General features: G+C 39.7%; 1 protein-coding gene and 1 long non-coding RNA gene across 2 annotated transcripts; both read left to right on the forward strand.

The window, feature by feature from the left end:
• Window positions 1-86: 86 nt before the first annotated feature.
• On the forward strand, window positions 87-16,848 carry cldn7a (claudin 7a). Its single transcript, NM_001002340.1, is given in 4 exon segments — window positions 87-505; window positions 4,279-4,443; window positions 14,800-14,884; window positions 15,976-16,848. Coding segments are annotated over 4 exon segments (639 nt in total). The 5' UTR covers window positions 87-282; the 3' UTR covers window positions 16,142-16,848.
• LOC147843109 (uncharacterized) lies at window positions 6,417-8,463 on the forward strand. The gene is made up of 2 exons (XR_015495564.1): window positions 6,417-6,574; window positions 7,496-8,463. It is a non-coding gene; the product is annotated as an uncharacterized LOC147843109 (long non-coding RNA).
• Window positions 16,849-18,603: the final 1,755 nt, after the last annotated feature.

An 18,603-nucleotide genomic window follows, 5' to 3' on the forward strand; every position in this document is an offset into this window, starting at 1 on the left:
GTTCCTCCGTCATTCCCTCGAGAACGCGCTTCGGCATCTGTATTTTATGCAACACTTCGGCTGCAGTTGACATCTGTGTCGCGGTAGCCTATAAACACATCCAGCTGCGTGACTGGCTGCTAGGTTTTGTTTTGGGGGAAAAGTTCCACAGCTTCATCGTCAGTATAGTCTGAGCGGTCCTCCAGAGAGGAACAGGTGCGGGACAGGATAAGGGATTATCGACGTTTCTCTAAAGTTTATTGAAAACTGTTGCTCAGCTTGCCATTTAAGCTTCGAAAAGAAATGGCAAACTCGGGCGTTCAGTTGCTTGGGTTCGGTCTCTCTCTGATTGGCATCATTGGACTGATCGTGGGCACCATCCTGCCCCAGTGGAAGATGTCCGCGTATGTGGGAGACAGTATCATCACCGCAGTGGCCACTTACCAGGGACTGTGGATGTCCTGCGCATTTCAGAGCACCGGACAACTTCAGTGCAAAATCTATGACTCTATTCTGCAGCTGGACAGTGAGTATCAATATGTTTGTCTGTCTGTCTTTCTGTCTGTCTGTCTGTCTGTCTGTCTGTCTATCTATCTATCTATCTATCTGTTACTTATTTTTTATCCATATTAACATCTATTAATGTTTTATATTTCTTATAGATTACATTGTTTTACATTATTCAGTTTTTTTTCATGTTACTTTTAAATAACTTCTTAAAGGTGTTGTTCTCCCACCCAAATAAAATTAAATGCTGTTATCATTTTCTGACGCTTCAATTGACCCAAACCTGTTTGAGTTTCTTTTGTCTGTAAAAATAAAAATAAAATAAAATAAAAAGTTTTACTTCCATATTTATTTATTTATTTATTTATTTATTTATTTTGGAAGTCAATGGCTACAGATTTTCAGCCTCCTTCTAATAATTTATTAGCGTTCAAACTCATAAACCACTCATAAACCAGGTTTGAAACCACTTAAGGGTGAGTAAATAATGAGTAAATTTTCATTTTGAAGTGAACTATTCCTTTTTAGGCTAATGAATAAGTCATAATAATAAATGTGACAAAAATAAAAATGTCAATTCACAAATATTAGAAAAACACCTCATTTGTATGGAATTAATTATCTATATTGTTTTAAAGCACCTGTCCTATAATATACTGTAAATATGTACAGTAGGTGTTTATTGGAACTCTCTGTTCTTCACACACACACTCAAATAAACAGCGCTACTGTTTCCAGTCTGCGCTTGATTAATGGATATGGGAGTTTCAATCTACTGTACGCCTGCAATGTAACCAGGAGGGGAGCCTGTGCTTCTCCAGGAAAAATGAAGCCCATTGTTTCTATAGCTGCCAGGGAATTTTTATTAACACACCCAACTACCAATAATAAATTGTGAATTGATTGTTTCAGTTTATGTCTGTTACTCAAACTTTCCCTGTTCCCAAAGGACTTGGATAGAAAACCACAATCTCACACCTCTTCTCAGAGTTTCCAGGACAATTACAGATTGTGCAGATCCTCCAAAATTGGCATTTAGCTCAAGTGTAGTTTACTCCATCTTGATTTTAAATCTTGATCTTGATGTTTTTACTGTGGGGCTCAATACAAAAGTTCAGAGGTCATTTCTTGGAAAACTGTAGGAAACTTCCAGTTGAAACAGGCTGGAACTGCACCTGACAGCAGGTTGAATTAGAGTGGGAGGAGGAGGATAAAGGGCGACCCTCTGAATTCCACAGCTGACTGTGTTTCTGCGCCTGGCAAGAGATGCCTTATTGTGCTTTAATGAATAAAGGAGAGGAATAATTCTTCCACTTCACTACAGCTAACACCCCTGCCCCTCTCTTGGTGGGTTTTGTGTGCACATGTACAGGAATGCACTGGCACAGACTGGTTCTTGTTGGAATGGCTTCTTCCTTGCTCTTTCAGGGGTTTTGTCGAAGCGATAGATTTTAAATGGACCCTTTACAATGGCCTCCTTTCTTAACAGTGGTTTGTTAGTGGGTGTGCAGTGTTTTTGCTTTCATAAACTGCAACTTCAAGAATTTAATTAGTAATTAAATTAAGATTACCCCAAAATGAGAATTCAGTCATTTTCTTAAAGCACAAGTGAAAGATGTTTTATTAAAATCTGACAGATTTCTGCACCTCTTCTGAAAGTATTTACCCCAAATCTCTGACACTGAAACAATCTTAAAGAAGGCACACAATCGCTTTGAGCAAATTGTATGCATTATTAACATACAATTTTTATAGAAACCTCTAGTTATTTGTGGTCTGGCCTGTTGTATGACTGACACTAGTTTAGATCTTTGTTTAGATTGTTTAGATATTTGGGGCGAAGCAGTGGCGCAGTAAGTAGTGCTGTCGCCTCACAGCAAGAAGGTCGCTGGGTCGCTGGTTCGAGCCTTGGCTCAATTGGTGTTTCTGTGTGGAGTTTGCATGTCCTCCCTGCCTTCGCGTGGGTTTCCTCCGGGTGCTCCGGTTTCCCCCACAGTCCAAAGACATGCGGTACAGGTGAATTGGATAGGCTAAATTGTGTGTGTTTGTGTGTGTGCGTGCGTGCGTGCGTGCGTGCGTGCGTGCGTGTGTGTGTTTTCCTTCCAGAGATTGGGTTGTGGCTGGAATGGCATCTGCTGTGTAAAAACTTGCTGGATAATTTGGCGGTTCATTGCGCTGTGGAGACCCCAGATTAATAAAGGGACTAAGCCGACAAGAAAATGAATGTTTAGATATTAATTTTTATATTTATATTAGGGATGCTCCTATCAGGATTTTTGAAGCCGATACCAAATATCGATTTCTCTTAATGGTGATTGGCCAATACAGAATGCCGATTCTGATGCTTCAAGCTTTATATAACTTTATTATTGCATGTATGACACTTAAGTGTAGCTTTCTCCTTTTCTAAGAGAATAAATAAAGGATGTTGCATATAATCATTTTAACATGTTTCTTATAACCATTTAGTGTGCACACGTCACGGTCAGAAACAGCTTTACAGAAAATAATAGATAAAAACATATTAAAAGAAAAATGAATGACTATGTTTTTTTAAAACATCGAAAATGATGGAAGAATAATTCAATGAAGAAAAAGTTTAGAGTGCATATTTGATGCATAAGAATTTATAATGCATTTTCCTCTGCTTGTAAACAAACACTTGAGATGAGTTTATGTGATCAGCCACATTAGTAAGAACCGTTAGGTTCATAAAAGGTGATTATCAGCCAATACTGATCTCCGGCTGATCGATCTTATTGGTTTTATTTCGGCTAGACTAAAAAGAGTTTTAAAATGTTTTAAAACCATTTTAAGGTCAAAATTAGTTATTATATAATAGTAAAAATATTATTATTTAAGCTGTATTTTTTAATAGCCTACAGAACAAACCATTGTTATACAATAACTTGCTTAACTACCCTAACCTGCCTAGTTAACCTAATTAACCCAGTTAAGCCTTTAAATGTCACTTTAAGCTGTATAGAAGTGTCTTGAAAAATATCTAGTCAATATGATTTACTGTCATCATGGCAAAGATGAAATACATAATTATTAGAAATGATTTATTAAAACTATTATGATTAGAAATGTGTTGGAAAAAAATCTCTCCGTTAAACAGAAATTGGGGGGGGGGGGGGGGGTTAAACAGGGGGGCTAATAATTTTGACTTCAACTATGTGCTTTGAAAATTGAAACTGTTATTTTCTTTAGATAAAATTCAACTATTTTTGTTATTATTTACATTCCTGGTGGTTTGGCCATTTGCCAGTTTTTTTATCCAAGATTGAGAAGATTGTTTCGCTGAAACTGTAGTACTTACTTAGTGATGCATAAATGCTAGCCAATGCCTTCAGGCAACAAAATAAATTTACACAGACAAAAACAAATAAATACCCATGACCCCTGCCGATTCATTGAGGTTGAACAGTCTGTAGAAGAAGATAAAAAGGAGAAACAATACACTTGAAATTTCCTAGATTCCCCTGCCCATATATACAAGAGTCAAAAAGATAGTAAAATGTTAAATTTATTGCACATATCAACAATTTCACTTATAGAACATTAATTTAATGTATAGTCAGGAGCCACATACTGTATATGAATTTTCTTTTGCCTGTATATGTTTTTGAATCTCAAAGTAGCCACTAAATTGAATTTTATGAAAAGGCAATGACCACCGTTTAAAAAAAAAGTCACCTAAAGTTTTATTTTGGGTTGAGCTATCCTTCTTAAGATCTTTAGTATCTGCATCTGTTTGATACTCCGTCCCTCTCTACCCATGTCCTGCAGGTGACCTTCAAGCAACCCGAGCTTTGATGATTGTGGGGATCATTGTGTCCATTGCTGGTCTCGGTGTGGCCAGTATAGGCATGAAGTGCACCACATGTGGAGCTGACGACAAAGTTCGCAAGACTCGCACGGCCATGACTGGAGGCATCATACTTCTTGTAGGAGGTGAGCGAGACACTAAGACAGACTGTTCAAACAGGCTTAAGCAAGTTTACAGTAAAACATCTTTGAACTCCTCTTACATAACATCAGCCTGTGTCTAACATCATAACATGGCTCTTAGTCTAGGGGTCAAGCAACATCAAAGAAAACTGGCTAGCTAATGCTTTGAAGATACTGGCGAAGAAAGAAAGATCTGTCTTTAAGAATGCTTCCACACCTGTGGTTCTTCAGTTCATTTAGTCATCCGAACCAGGGGAAATTAACCAAAATTCAGTCATGTGACAACATCCACATCACTTGTTGGCCAGATGTGTCATTGAACATATTTACTAAACTGCTTTGCAGAATTAAGGAATTTGCACACTGAAGTTCAAAATTTTCTTATGTGTGTTTACTGTATGTGTTCGTATCCTAAACATCTGTCATGCACAGAAACCTTGCACACTGAGTCGGATGTGTATTAAATAATTTTTCACAAAAAAATTTACTAAACATTCAAGCAGTGATGCTTTGTTTTTCTCTTTCCTTCTTAAGTGAAGTTTAGTTTTAAACTAATTTCGAGAGAAGCATGTGCTCATGATTTACCCAGCTGGTCCACATTAACTAATTATGATCCTCCAATCAAAGGATCCCAAACCACTATATATATCCTCATTTCCTTTCTACAACTATCTTCGTCTGGAAGAAAGCTTCCTGCTTCTAAAAAGCTTTAGCTCTAAAAGCTTTTACAGCATTGCACTTTTTAGCCCATCAATATGGAAATAACCAACAATATCTACAACTGCAACCAGAGCCCTGCTCTCCCTGAGACTTCAGCCACTGCAATGAAGCCAAACTCTCACCGCTCTTCGCGGTCCACCTGTGGTAACGTAGTATGCTTTAAGGGGAAACTTCTCTCTTTAAGGAGAAACTACTCTCCAAAAGACTAAATATTTCTTATGTCTTTAGAAAAGCAAGACTCTCATAAATAAAAAATAATTTAAACCATTTTAAAGACACAAACACTATGGACAACGTCCTCCTATAATCTGTAAACAAGCAGAGATTATAACAAACCAAATAAACCCACCTTTCAAGCTTGCTGTCTGTTCACAGGTCCATAACATTTTAACAGCCTGGCTGATTTGACTGCAAGGATCAAAGCAATCCAATCCATAAAACTTTAGTCCACAACATGTTTACATGTTTATAAACATACATGGGTACACTGCTGTCATCCAAACTTGTTGCTGGAGTGCTTTCAGTAAAGTAGTATCTTTCAGACAAAAACACTTGTATTATGGTCTAACAAAATGGCTGCCGACCTTTTGATTGACACTTCATTGAGCCAATAGCTGAAAAGAGAAGTGTCACCATCCAAGCTGTCAGAACATGAGATGGTCCCGCCCTCTCTTACGATAGTTATGAACAGACTTGGTTGCAAAGACCTTGTGAATGAATTGGGCCATTTATGCTTCTGATTTCATTCATGTTAAGATTCCAAATGTAATGTTATTTAATCAATCAGATTAAAGTAAAGCCCATAGTAAACATTTAATTGACACAGTTTAATAAGTATTGTTCAAGTGCAAATTAAATGACAACATCATTTTTGAAGTTAAATAAATAAATAAATTAAACAAATAACTAACATAAATAAATAAACATGCATATAAATAAACAAACCCTGCCACTTCCAATAGCTATTTAACTTCTAAAATAAAATTACCCACCTAATGACAATAAGCATCACATCGATCATAGAAGTCCGATCGTAATATGTCACAGGAATTTAAACTTATCACTTCACCTACTCCACTTTAAAGAGGTATTTTTAAGATCACCAGCCAAGCCATGCTCAATATCCTTGGCCCTCCACTATCCTGGGGGGGAATGAACGTCTACCAAAACATTTAAAACACTATCTGTCTGTCGATTCCTCACCTCGCTAGAGAACTGCGTTCTCACCACTAATTTTTCTGATTTTCTCATTTCAGGTCTAACCTATGGATTCCACCCGGGCACCTCAGCTCTCCCTTCCTATCCTAATATTCAGTCAGCTTTTGCTGATTGAACCAGAAATTGTGGATCATCTTATTTAAAAAGAGATCGACAACCACTTTATGTTTGACCATTCTCTGCCCCACCACTCAAGGTTTCACGCATTTGTCCCATAAGCAGTGCAACTTGCAAATTCTCCATCACTGGCTTCTTTCTAACAATTGCAGAATCCCCCACCTTATCCAACTTTAGATGATATTCTAATCACCCCCCCCCCCCCCCCCCCCCACATTGCCTCCAGCCAAACACCTAGAGATCACCAAAAGGTTTTCGCCAATCTAGGTATTCTGCTCGCAGAAGGCTGGACCCAATACATTTATCGAATTTCTAGGCATCAACTTCGATTTGCTCAAATTCCAAGCTTCTCTTCCTAAAGAGAAAATTGGCTGAATAATTTCTCTTTATCTTGTATTATAAGAAAGAGACTTGAATTAAACACATACTGTTATCTATCCTCGGCCACCTAAAATTCACAGTGCAAATTTACCTCAAACTTGCCTACTCCAGCTCCCTACCACAAGTCACGATTTAAAAGGCACAATTTCTCTCTCAAAACCCACCCACAATGAACTCCGCTTATGGATTGCTTCCTTAAGCTATGGAACGGCTGTTCCTTCTTCTGCAGAGATTGTTCGCACCCCCATTAGATATTTGTCTATTTACTGGTGCTACCCCATCAGTTGGGTTCCAAGGGTACTCAGAGGCCACTGGTTGCCACCACATGGCCCCCTCAATCTATTTCCACTCTAGAAACCATTGTTCATCAGCTTTCTTCAAACTGTACCCAATAGTCGCTGCCGCCATACTATGGGGAGACGAATGGTCCACCTCTAGGATTCTCATTTATTGTGTTGAGGAAGAAACAATATAATGCATAGACAAAGGCGTTCCTACTCTCTTAGCTTTAATGCTACTTTTAAGATGTCTTATTTGACATTAGTCAATTTATCATGTCTGCATAATACGTGCCAGGTTGCAAAACCAAATCACTGACTCTCTCTCATTTTCTTTCCAGAAACTTTGGTCACTGGCTACAGAAGTGGACCCCAACTCAACGCCTGTCCATCCCTTTCCACAAATGACATTACCTTAAGCCACCCCATTATAACCTCCACCAAACTCCATATCACTTACCATTAAAGTAGTAACCTTCAGACCCTTCAGTCACACATCACAGCATGTAACATTTAAACCCTCACTCCAACCCACCATAGCAGATCTAATTTTGTGTGATGAGGAAAGAAAGGGTTTCCTCGTCCTGCAAAGTAAGATAGATCTATTGACAGAACATTTCATTTACATCTTCAACATTCCTGCCCTCACCCACCCAGTCCAGACTCTCTAGTATACCTACACTCGAGGATTATAAGAAACAAACCCCCTAGCCCCCCTTTTTACTGATGACGCTAATCGTCCAGTATCACATCTCTGGTTCCAGAAACACCTCAAAGTTGTCCACCTCTCAGGATTTCCTCCCGAACCAATCTCCAGCCATTCATTCAGAATTGGCATTATTAAAAGGCTTTCCCAGCACCAGATCCAGACCCTTGGTCATTGGTTCTCTGAAGCCTTTCAAATCCTACATTCGCCTCAGTCTTCTCATCTCAAAGAACCCAAGTTGTTTCTTTCAAACCTCTCAGCCCAATCTTGGCCACCCCTTTATTCTCAAGCCAAAGCCATCTATCTGTCCATCCCTAGCAAACCCCCTCACGGCTCAGACTCCCGTTGGAGTAAATATGAGCTTCAGCTCTCGCAGAGCTTAACATGACCCTCTTTCTGTTCCCCCTGCCAGCATTGAGTTCCTCTGCTGTTTCCTCCTAGTTCTTTACTCCCTGCCTTTGACTCTCATGTAATCTCCTTGCTACATCAGCATCACCCTAAGCTCAGATTTCGCAGGGGTCAACATGAGCTTTGGCTCTGACAAGAGCCTACCCTATCACCCTCTCCTTTCTGTTCCCCCTGCCAGCGTTGAGTAATTCCGCTGTTCCCTCCTAGCTCTTTACCCCTTGCCTTTGGCTCTCTGGTAACCTCCTTGCTCCATCTGCATCACCCAAGCTCAGACTCTCACAAGGGTCAACACGAGCTTCGGCTCTCGCAAGAGCCTCCCCTTTCACCCTCTCTTTTCTGTTATCCCTGCCAGCGTTGAGTACTTCCGCTGTTTCCTCCTAGCTCTTCACTCCTTGCCTTTGGCCCTCTCATAACCTCCTTGCTCTATCTGCATCACCCAAGCTCAGACTCTCGCAAGGGTCAACACGAGCTTCGGCCCTCGCAAGAGCCTCACCTTTCACCCTCTCCTTTCTGTTCCTCCTGCCAGTGTTGAGTGCTTCCACTGTTCCCTCCTAGCTCTTTACCCCTCGCCTTTGGCTCTCTTGTTACCACCTTGCTCAATCTGCTTAAAGCTCAGACTCCTGTAGGGGTCAACACAAGTTTCGGCTCTCCCAAGAGCCTCCCCTTTCACCCTCTCTTTTCTGTTATCCCTGCCAGGGTTGAGTACTTCCGCTGTTTCCTCCTAGCTCTTCACTCCTTGTCTTTGGCCCTCTCATAACGTCCTTGCTCTATCTGCATCACCCTAAGCTCAGACTCCTGCAGGGGTCAACGCAAGCTGTGGCTCTCATAAGAACCTCACCTATCAACCTCTCCTTTCTGTATGCCCTGCCAGCGATAAGCGCTTCTGCTGTTCCCTCCAATCTCTTAACTCCTTGCCTTGACTCTCAACTAACCTCTTTGCTCCATCTTAGCATCACCCAAAGCTCAAACCCCCACAGGGGTCAACACGAGCTTCGGCTCTCGCAAGAGCCTCCCCTATCACCCTCACCTTCCTGTTTCCACTGCCAGAAATGAGTGCTTATGCTGCATCATTTTATTTATTCTGTATTGTCATTCATCAGTTTCTACATTTTGTTTAATCTGTATAGTAGTTTATTAGCATTACATGTTATCATATTCTGTATTTTGCATAGTAATCTCGTTATCTCCAACAGCTCTCCCCTTTTTTCTTTCCCCCCTGTCAGCGTTGTATGCTCCCTCTGCCTTAGTATCTTATTGCATAATTTGTATATTCTGTATAGTACTTGCGTTGGATATTTGTGTTTCTTACAGCTGCTCTCCCCCCTTTTACCTGCCCTGCAGCATCAAGCACCTTTGCAGCTCCAATTAATTTATTCTGCATAATGGTTTATTGTTATATCTTGTATTGTATCATTTGCATAAAAATTGTTTATTATATCTGTTACTTCCAGCCACCTTGCCCATTTCTTTTCCCATTCCAGTGTGGAGTGCTTCCGCTGCACCAGTTTATTTGTTTTCCATATAGTTATTGATAAAATGTCTACATTGTGTTCATTCTGCATAGTAGTCCATTTGTATTTCATGTATTATATTGTGTATTTCTGGATAATAATCATATTACTCCCAGCAGCTCTCCCCTTTCCACTTGCCAGAATTGAGTGCCTTACTGTTTTCTACCAGCTGTTTACTCATTGTTTTTGACTCCCATCCAACCTCCTTCCTCCACATTAACATCACCCTAAGCTCTGACTCCTGCCGGAGTCAATAGGAGTTCCGGCTCTCGCAAGAGCCTCACCTATCGCCTTCACCTTCCAGTTTCCCCTGCCAGTGTCGAGTGTTTCCGCTGCATCAGTTTATTTATTCTTTATAGTTATTCACCAGTATCGGCATTGACATGTTTATTCTGCATAGTAGTTCTATAGCATTTCATGTTCTGTATTTTGCATAGTAACCTTGTTACTTCAACAGCACCCCCCTTTTTCTCTCCCCTTACCAGCGTTGTGGGCTCCCGCTGCATTAGTATCTTTCTTATTGATTATTTTGCATATTATGCATAGTAATTGTATAGCATATTTTTGTTAATTACAGCTGTTTTTCTTCTGCCAGCGCTAAGTGCTTCCGCTGCTTACTGCATTTTATTATGCATAGTATTTCCCTAATGTTTCATGTTTTGATTTTATTGTTAATATATTAAATCTGTGTTAATACCAGCTTCCTTCCCCTCTCTTTCTCCCTGCCAGTTTCTAGCAACATGCCAGCATTGAGTGCTTCTGCTGCATAGCAGTTGTATATTCCATACAGTAATTTATATAGCATTGTTTCCTCCAGCTTCTCTCCTTTGTTTACCCCCAACAGCTTTTTATGCTTCCGCTACCAAATCTCTTCCCTCCTCTTAAACAGCCAGCTCCACACCCTTCATTATTACATCTCACAAACCTTCTCTTAAGCACCGACTCCCGTAGAGGGCCCATTTAAGCCCCAATTTACACACGAGTCTCCACCCACCCTCTAAGCCACTCAGACTCCCTCAGACTTCCTAACGTTATTTCTTAGCCACCAAGCCCACCCTGCCCTTCACACACTCCCTAGAAAGCTTTTCCCCCACTTTTTATCAGTTCTTCACATATATATCCAGCAGCCGGATATAGCACTTTTTCTTTGCACTTTGGGGAGTTCCTGTGTAAACACGCGGCTGCTGTCCCGAGCGCTTATCATTGGCTTTTTGGGGAGTTTGAGATAGACCTGAGCTCAATCTCCACTCGCCCTGCAAAAGGGGGGGAGCCCTGGGCTCGAGGATCCCTTGAGCTCAGGGCTCTCTCCCGGGACAGCATGCCAAACAAGCTATGTATAAATCATGAGCTAAGTGTGAACTCTTGAAGTGAAGTTTAGTTTTAAACTAATTTCGAGAGAAGCATGTGCTCATGATTTACCCAGCTGGTCCACATTAACTAATTATGATCCTCCAATCAAAGGATCCCAAACCACTATATATATCCTCATTTCCTTTCTACAACTATCTTCGTCTGGAAGAAACCCCCCCTCCTCCCCTTCTTCCTCCTTTATCCAGAATGGGCGGCACGGTGGCCCAGTGACTAGCACTGTTGCCTCACAGCAAGAATACCAATGGTGTTGGGTCCTCGCTGAGCCATCTGGTATTTCTGTGTGGAGTTTGCATGTTCTCCCCGTGTCCGCGTGGGTTTCCCCCGGGTTCCCCGGTTTCCTCCCACCATCCAAATGTGCTCTATATTATAGATAAAACAAGCCTAAACCTTTTTTATAATGTCTTACTCTCAGGAAGTTCGCCTTGGCCTCAGCAGCGGGGGAGTGTGAGATAGACCTGAGCTCAATCTCCACTCGCCCTGCAAAAGGGGGGGAGCCCTGGGCTCGAGGATCCCTTGAGCTCAGGGCTCTCTCCCGGGACAGCATGCCAAACAAGCTATGTATAAATCATGAGCTAAGTGTGAACTCTTGAAAAAAGAAAGAGGAAATATTATGTACATCCAATCCATTCCAGGGAGAGGAGGGAGAGTTCACCTCCTTATCAGAGTTCATTTCAAAGATTATTTAACTTAAGTTAGCCACATAACACTGTTTTACTGTAAACAAATTAATCCTAAACAGAGACTGGCAGCACTATGGATATACACACTCTCGACAATAGGCAGCATGGGAAATGTGCGGGCCAGGAATTAAAACCAGTACAGCAGTGGTTCTCAACCATCTACCACATTTATTATTTAATGTACTTTGTTTGTCATAAAGTGCTTTGTGCTGCAAGTGACAGCATTTTGAAGTTCGCTTTCACTTGAACGTTGGCTCTGAATTAGGGTTGCATGATATTGGAAAAATCTGACATTGCGATATTCAGTTTATCTGCAATTCAAGAGTTCACACTTAGCTTATGGTTGATTATTGATATGGTTGATAAGTGTGTTTGGCATGCTGTCCCAGAAGAGAGCCCTGAGCTCATAAGATTCTCTAGCCCAGGGCTCCCTCCCAATTTGCAGGGTGAGAGTGGAGTTTAAGCTCAGGTAGGTCTCAAGAGCTCCCAAGCTCATTTGAGGCTAAATACAAGGGATCGCTATGGAGAGATATACTGTTCATTAAAAGCTCGTCTTTGTTGCCAATTTGGTTTGGTCAATTCACTTATGACGCATGTTGGGAGAACATGTAAACTGAGAAGAAATGTCGACTGGCCTGGTAAGGACTTAGACCAGTGACATTCTTGCTGTGAGGCAACAGTGCTAACCACTGAGCCACCATGCCGCCCTATTAAAGAAAAGGGCAGAGTAGGGGTGGAAGGGATTCATCTGATTGGTGAATCCATGTGTTAGCTAATGTGGGATCAGCTTTGTTCAATCATAAGCACGTGATCCTCTTAAAATTAGTTTACAAATAAACAAATAAGTTTTGCGAAATATATAAAATTTCTCTTTATGACTTGAAAACTGCTTTTTTAAAAGAATTTATTCAGTTAGGATAATTCTGTAGGGAAGTAAATTATGTTTAAAATGTAATTGACAAATTACAAGCATAGATTGAATGGTTGAATGGTTTTCAGGGCAGTCAAATAGTGTTCAGGTACAGAAATTGAATTATCGAATGTAAAATAGCTCTGCAAAAGTCTTTAGTGTATAAATAATTCAATAAAATTATCCATTATTAAAGTAAAAAATAGTCAAATGACTTGTGCCTGTCATGTGGGTGTTCTTCGGGCGCTCTGGTTTTCCCCACAGTCCAAAGACATACGCTATAGGTGAATTGGGTTTGCTGTCTGTAGTGTATGAGTCTGAATGCAAGTGTGTATGGGTGTTTCCCAGTGTTGGGTTGCGGCTGAAAGGGCATCCACTGCGTAAAACATATGCTGGATAAGTTGGCAGTTCATTCCGCTGTGGCGACCCCTGATTATTAAAGGGACTAAGCCAAAAAGAATATGAAAGAATGGATGACTTGTGCCTGAATAAAGTATTGAATAAAGAATAAAATAACTCAGTCAGGCCCTAAAAACGAATGATAAACTTCCAATCCATTATGGTTGGACTCTGCAATAACCACACAGTTCTCAAATGTTCTGAACTGTTTCACCTGGTCAATTATAATCATGACTCAACATTGCAGATCCTATGATGTGACTATTGCGATATCAATGCTGAAATGATATATTGGTTAGCTCTACTCTGAATAGTGAAAACACCTCTCAAAACACTTTTATTGAATGTAAAAAAAATTATGATCGACCAAAGTTTCAGAGGCAGCGTGCATTTATTTTTCAATGTGCGAAAATTTCAGATGAATATAACGGATTCAGTGTGCAATGAACTTTAACATACACAAATATTCCAACAGATCTCCCAAAAGTAAACAATGAGGAAGAAAATCCAGCAGACAACATGATGCTTGTTAGTATGAACTGCACTGGCTGATTTTCTCGCTAGTTATTATATATTAGCTATTGTGCATCATTTCAGACACACTATTCATTTCAAGAATTAAACACAGATGCAGTTTGAAAAATTGTTTAAATCACTGCAAATGGTAAAGATCGCAAGTCACTTCAGATGTTTGTCTGCAAGCTGCCATGGAGCTGTTGCTAAAGCACTGTAACCAAATACTGGTTTAGTCCAAAAATGCACAGTATTTTTGCAGTTGCATTTCCTCGAGTTCAGATCATGTTCTCACCACAAAGGAACCTCTCGGATGTTCATTTGAAAGCTCTTCAAGCAGTTTCTGTTCGCTTGTTTAAACTTTTGGTGTACACTCATCTAAATGAACTGCACAAAATGGGAAAACAAACTCGATTAACTCGATTTAAGTGTGATTCAGTGATGCAAGTGTGAAAGAATTCTAAAGGCTTGTATATGACAAAAATCTCATATATCACATATATCATAGAAGATTATAGTAAATTGAAACAGTGTCAGTTCAGTTTTCAGTGTTGAAGTTCAGTTTAGTTCAGTTCAATGTGGTTTAATATTCATTGCTGAGAGTTCAAACACCGAAGAGCGAATCCATCGAATCCATTGATATATGTTATTATATTTTCATTTTGTTTAGAACTTAAGGACAAATGTTGATTTAAGAATGTAAAAATATAAAATAAACACAAAAACTAATGATTACAGGCCCAACATTTTTTTTAAAGTGCTAAATAAAGTGTAAATACAAAGCTTGCTGCTTTTTAACCATGCTGCTATTGAAATTTCTTCATATGTAAGATTGCGTTTGATGAATAATGAAAATGAACTACCTTAACCTGTGTATTTTGTGACACCATAAATCAATATAGCAGGGATCACCAAACTTATTCCTGGAGGTCTGGTATCAAGCACACCTGAACAAGCTAATCAAGGTCTTACTAGGTATACTTGAAACACCCAGGCAGGTGTAATTGGGCAAGTTGGAGCTCAACCCTGCAGGGCACCGGACCTCCAGAAACGAGATTGGGGACCCCTGCAATATAGTTTTCATTTCATCCATACAATATATCAGTCATATTACACAGCCTTAATTTCTGCATTTATTTTCCTATAGCCCTCTGTGCAGTTGTCGCCTGCTCGTGGTTTGCCCATAATGTGATCCGAGCATTCTACAACCCCTTCACTCCAGTCAACACCAAGTGAGTGCAAAGAATTTTATTTTGCTCAATATCTGGAGCAAAGTGTCCCAACTCTGTTCCTGGATGTCACCCAATAAGACACATTTTGTTTCTCTTTTTCTCTTCTTCTGTTGATGAGTTGAATTGGGTGGGATTGATTTTGGAAGCATCCAAAAATGTGCAGCGTTGGGTAGCTTCCAGGGACAGGGTTAGGAAACACTTTCAAATGAAATGATACAGCAGGCGTGTGCAATATTTATCGCTTCCCATAATATGGTAATCGTTGTTTTCAACTGAAAATATCAAGTCAACAACAAACAAACAAAAAACACATTTTGAAGGTCCAAAAGCACTCACTTTGTAAAAAAAACATAAAAGAATTCAGTTAGAATCTCTCTGTAAATCAAGTTATCTGTAAATTAAGTTAAATTAAGTTTTGTTTTGATATGATTTCATTAAGTTATATCACACAAGCAGAAGTTCATCTTTATATGTATAAACATATATATATATATATATTTTAAACAAGGTGCACTTTCAGATATTAACCTCAGCTGAAAGTATTCACTTAGATCTGTTGCACTCTGCATGGAAAGTAATTTTCAAAAACCCATAATAGGGGCTCTTTAATATGTTTTTAGTAAGTTTAACAGACTCCTAATTGTTTTGTTTTAATGATGCATGATAATAAATTTGTATTTTGAAAATAACTATTTTTTTCATACTGTATTCCAACGTTTTAATTTAAAAGTCTAATCTCATAACATTATTTATAGAACTTTAATCACTTACTGTAGCTTAAACACACATTTCTAAATAAACACACTGTGGTAAAATAGTATGGTAAGCACTTTGACAAAATTGTAGGAAATATTTTGGTTGCATCAAAAAGTGTGCTAATGCAGCAAAGAGTAGTGCTTAAAATGTCACTAAAATTAAGTATTTGAAGCTTGTAATTTAATAGACATTGAGGAAAATAACTGCTTAAAACTCTAAAAAATAAAATAAAATAAAAATTCTCTCTTTTTTTGAGAATAAATAACCACCCTTTTGAATAGGCTGGCTATTGACCTGTCTCTTTAAAACCTTTTCTCTTTCTTCTTTAACATTAGGTTTGAGTTTGGAGCAGCCATTTTCATAGCTTGGGGTGGCTCATTTCTTGATGTTCTCGGTGGAGCCATGTTGGCTGCCTCTTGCCCTCGAAGTAAACAAGTGTCAAAATATCCTAAAAGTAACTCTACACGATCAGCCAACGGCAGCAACAAAGAGTATGTGTGAGCAAGACTGCCTCTCACTGGACAGACATTGTAACAGCTTCAAAAGGTGAAGACTTTCTTCAGCAGAATAATCACTGAGCATGCTGTAGAAGAAATGAGGTGAGAAACGAGAAGGAAAACCGCTCACACTGTTGAATGTTCCCTTGATAAAAAAGTGGCAACCAGTTGTCTAAAAGTTTGAATAAAAATATATATTTACAAACTCTATGGGAGGTTTTAAAATGGAGGATTGTAGAAATCTAGCGCCAGTAGAAATACTCACAGCCCTCAGTGCTTCAGCTAAGTTGTTTTATTAAGGAGGAGAAACTTTTGATAGTGGGCCAAATATGTCGGCGTTCCCAAAGTGTCCACTAGGGAGCACTAGAAACAACACAATGAGCTAGTGTTTCCTAAAATGGGAGAGATTTCCCAAGCTTTTGTTTGTGGAGTGTTTATCCTACAACAGACGAAGTGCTAACATTATTAACACTCACATGAGTCATTGTTGTGTAGTTTGATGTAATCACAGTGTTTGAAGTATTATGAATCTTCTTTCTTTTACTAAACACATTTCTGCATTAACTCACACTTGTCATTACTTTACCCATAAGCCCTTTTGAATACTACATATAGTACTTATAAATGCTTCCCGATAATGTAAATGTTAGTTAAATATTGTTCATACATTTGTGTTACATGCTTATTTTCAATAAATTTGCTTTCATCCTATTGTAGTGGTTACAATTGCTATGGGGGAAGAAGACTATGTTTGTGTTTCAAACATGGGCTCAGACGTCTGTGCTGAAATTTGATATTCAAAACGTAACTTAAGCTTGCATATTAGATTTTTTTAATTACACTTAAGATTAGATTACTGATTTAAATAATCAATGACTGTTGAAATTGTCTAGAATGTTGTTAATAATTCATTTTTATTATTAAGTATGTGCTGCATTGTTTGTCAGCCTCTTTAACGCTTGTTCTCCTTAAAAGCAGGGTGAATTCTGATTGACTTAGAGGCGCCGCTGGCCGGTACGGGTCCTATGACAACAATGTAATGTCATGTGTATTTATGTAGCGCATTTTATCATGTATGGCCATACACCGAAAGCGCTTTACAATCATGAGGGGTATCTCCACACCACCACTATAGTGTGTAGCATCCACTTGGATGATGCAAAGGCAGCCACAGGACAACGGCACCAGTGCGCTCTCCACACACCAGCTATTGGTGGAGTGGAGAGACAGTGATGCGTTAATTCAGTGGATGCATTGGAAGGCCATGACGGTTAAGGGCTGAGAGAGGGAATTTGGCCAGGACACTGCGGTTACACCTCTATTCTTTACGAGTGCCATGGGATTTTTAATGACCACAAAGAGTCAGGACCTCGGTTTATCGTCTCATCCTAGGAAAATGTTGTTGTTGGGGGGTGTCGCGGACGAATGCCTCATTTACACTATAGCAGCAACTTTGTAGCTGCCTGTTGCTCTGGGTGGCGACCTGCTGCAATTGCAAGTCTGTGTAGGTCTAAGGCACGTAGATCAACAAGCCTCTGAGTAAGCTGAGAGAGGATCACGTGAACTCTATTGGTGTTCCTGTTGGCTGTCGCTCAAGAAAGTCTCTCTTTATTTGCATGAAATTGAAGGTATTTTATCTTTGTTGCATTGCTCGACACCCCCACCTGGTCGCCCATAGTCGCTCACGTAGACAGAGGTTGCCGGAAGTCGCTGAAGTTGTCTTTCCACTGCACACGACAAGCGACAGACTGGAAGTTATTCATTTCCAATAGAGAGTAGTACGAGAACTGTGTGATGTTCCGATCATCTCCATATGCGTAAAATTTGGATACGATTTAAACTCTTATGACTAGGCTGTATGCGAACGGCCGACTGGATATGATGTATTCCAGTGTTGTCCAAGCAGGTGATGAGAAATAGTAGGGTTTTTTTCGTTATTTTTTGAATCAGAGAAAAGTCTATATATTTTTAAACAATTATTTAAAAAATTTATTTATTCATAAATGAGGAATAAAAATAGCATTATATTTAATATTTTCTCCACAATTTAATTTGATTTTTTTGCTGTGCATGAGTTTCTAGTATTTTTTCATTCAACCATGGTAAACGGACTGAGAATGCTTTTGCACTCCTTTATTTCGGACACTGCGAGAATCAGCTTCTCCTCCATGGTGCACGACAAAAATGTAAATTCTGTGCAGCTGCCACAAGGGGGCGTATTCCAGCAGTCATGTCAAAATGTCATGTGCAGTGGAAAGGCGGTTTCACTCTCCGTAAGAGAAAAAGCGAGAGGGTGCTCGCTGCAGAGCCATTTGAGGAGAGCTGAGCTCCAGCGAGGGGGAGGATGAGCTGTCGCTCCTCCTCCTGTAAGCTGTTTTAATGCGTACACCAACCCCACCCCTAACCCTACCCCCAGTGACATCACTCGTAGAAGAAGTGCAAAAAAGGTGGGGCTCAAGCTTAAGC

The sequence above is a fragment of the Danio rerio genome, chromosome 7 (genome assembly GCF_052040795.2).
Source record: "Danio rerio strain M-AB ecotype USA chromosome 7, GRCz13ab, whole genome shotgun sequence".
Classification (NCBI taxonomy): domain Eukaryota; kingdom Metazoa; phylum Chordata; class Actinopteri; order Cypriniformes; family Danionidae; genus Danio; species Danio rerio.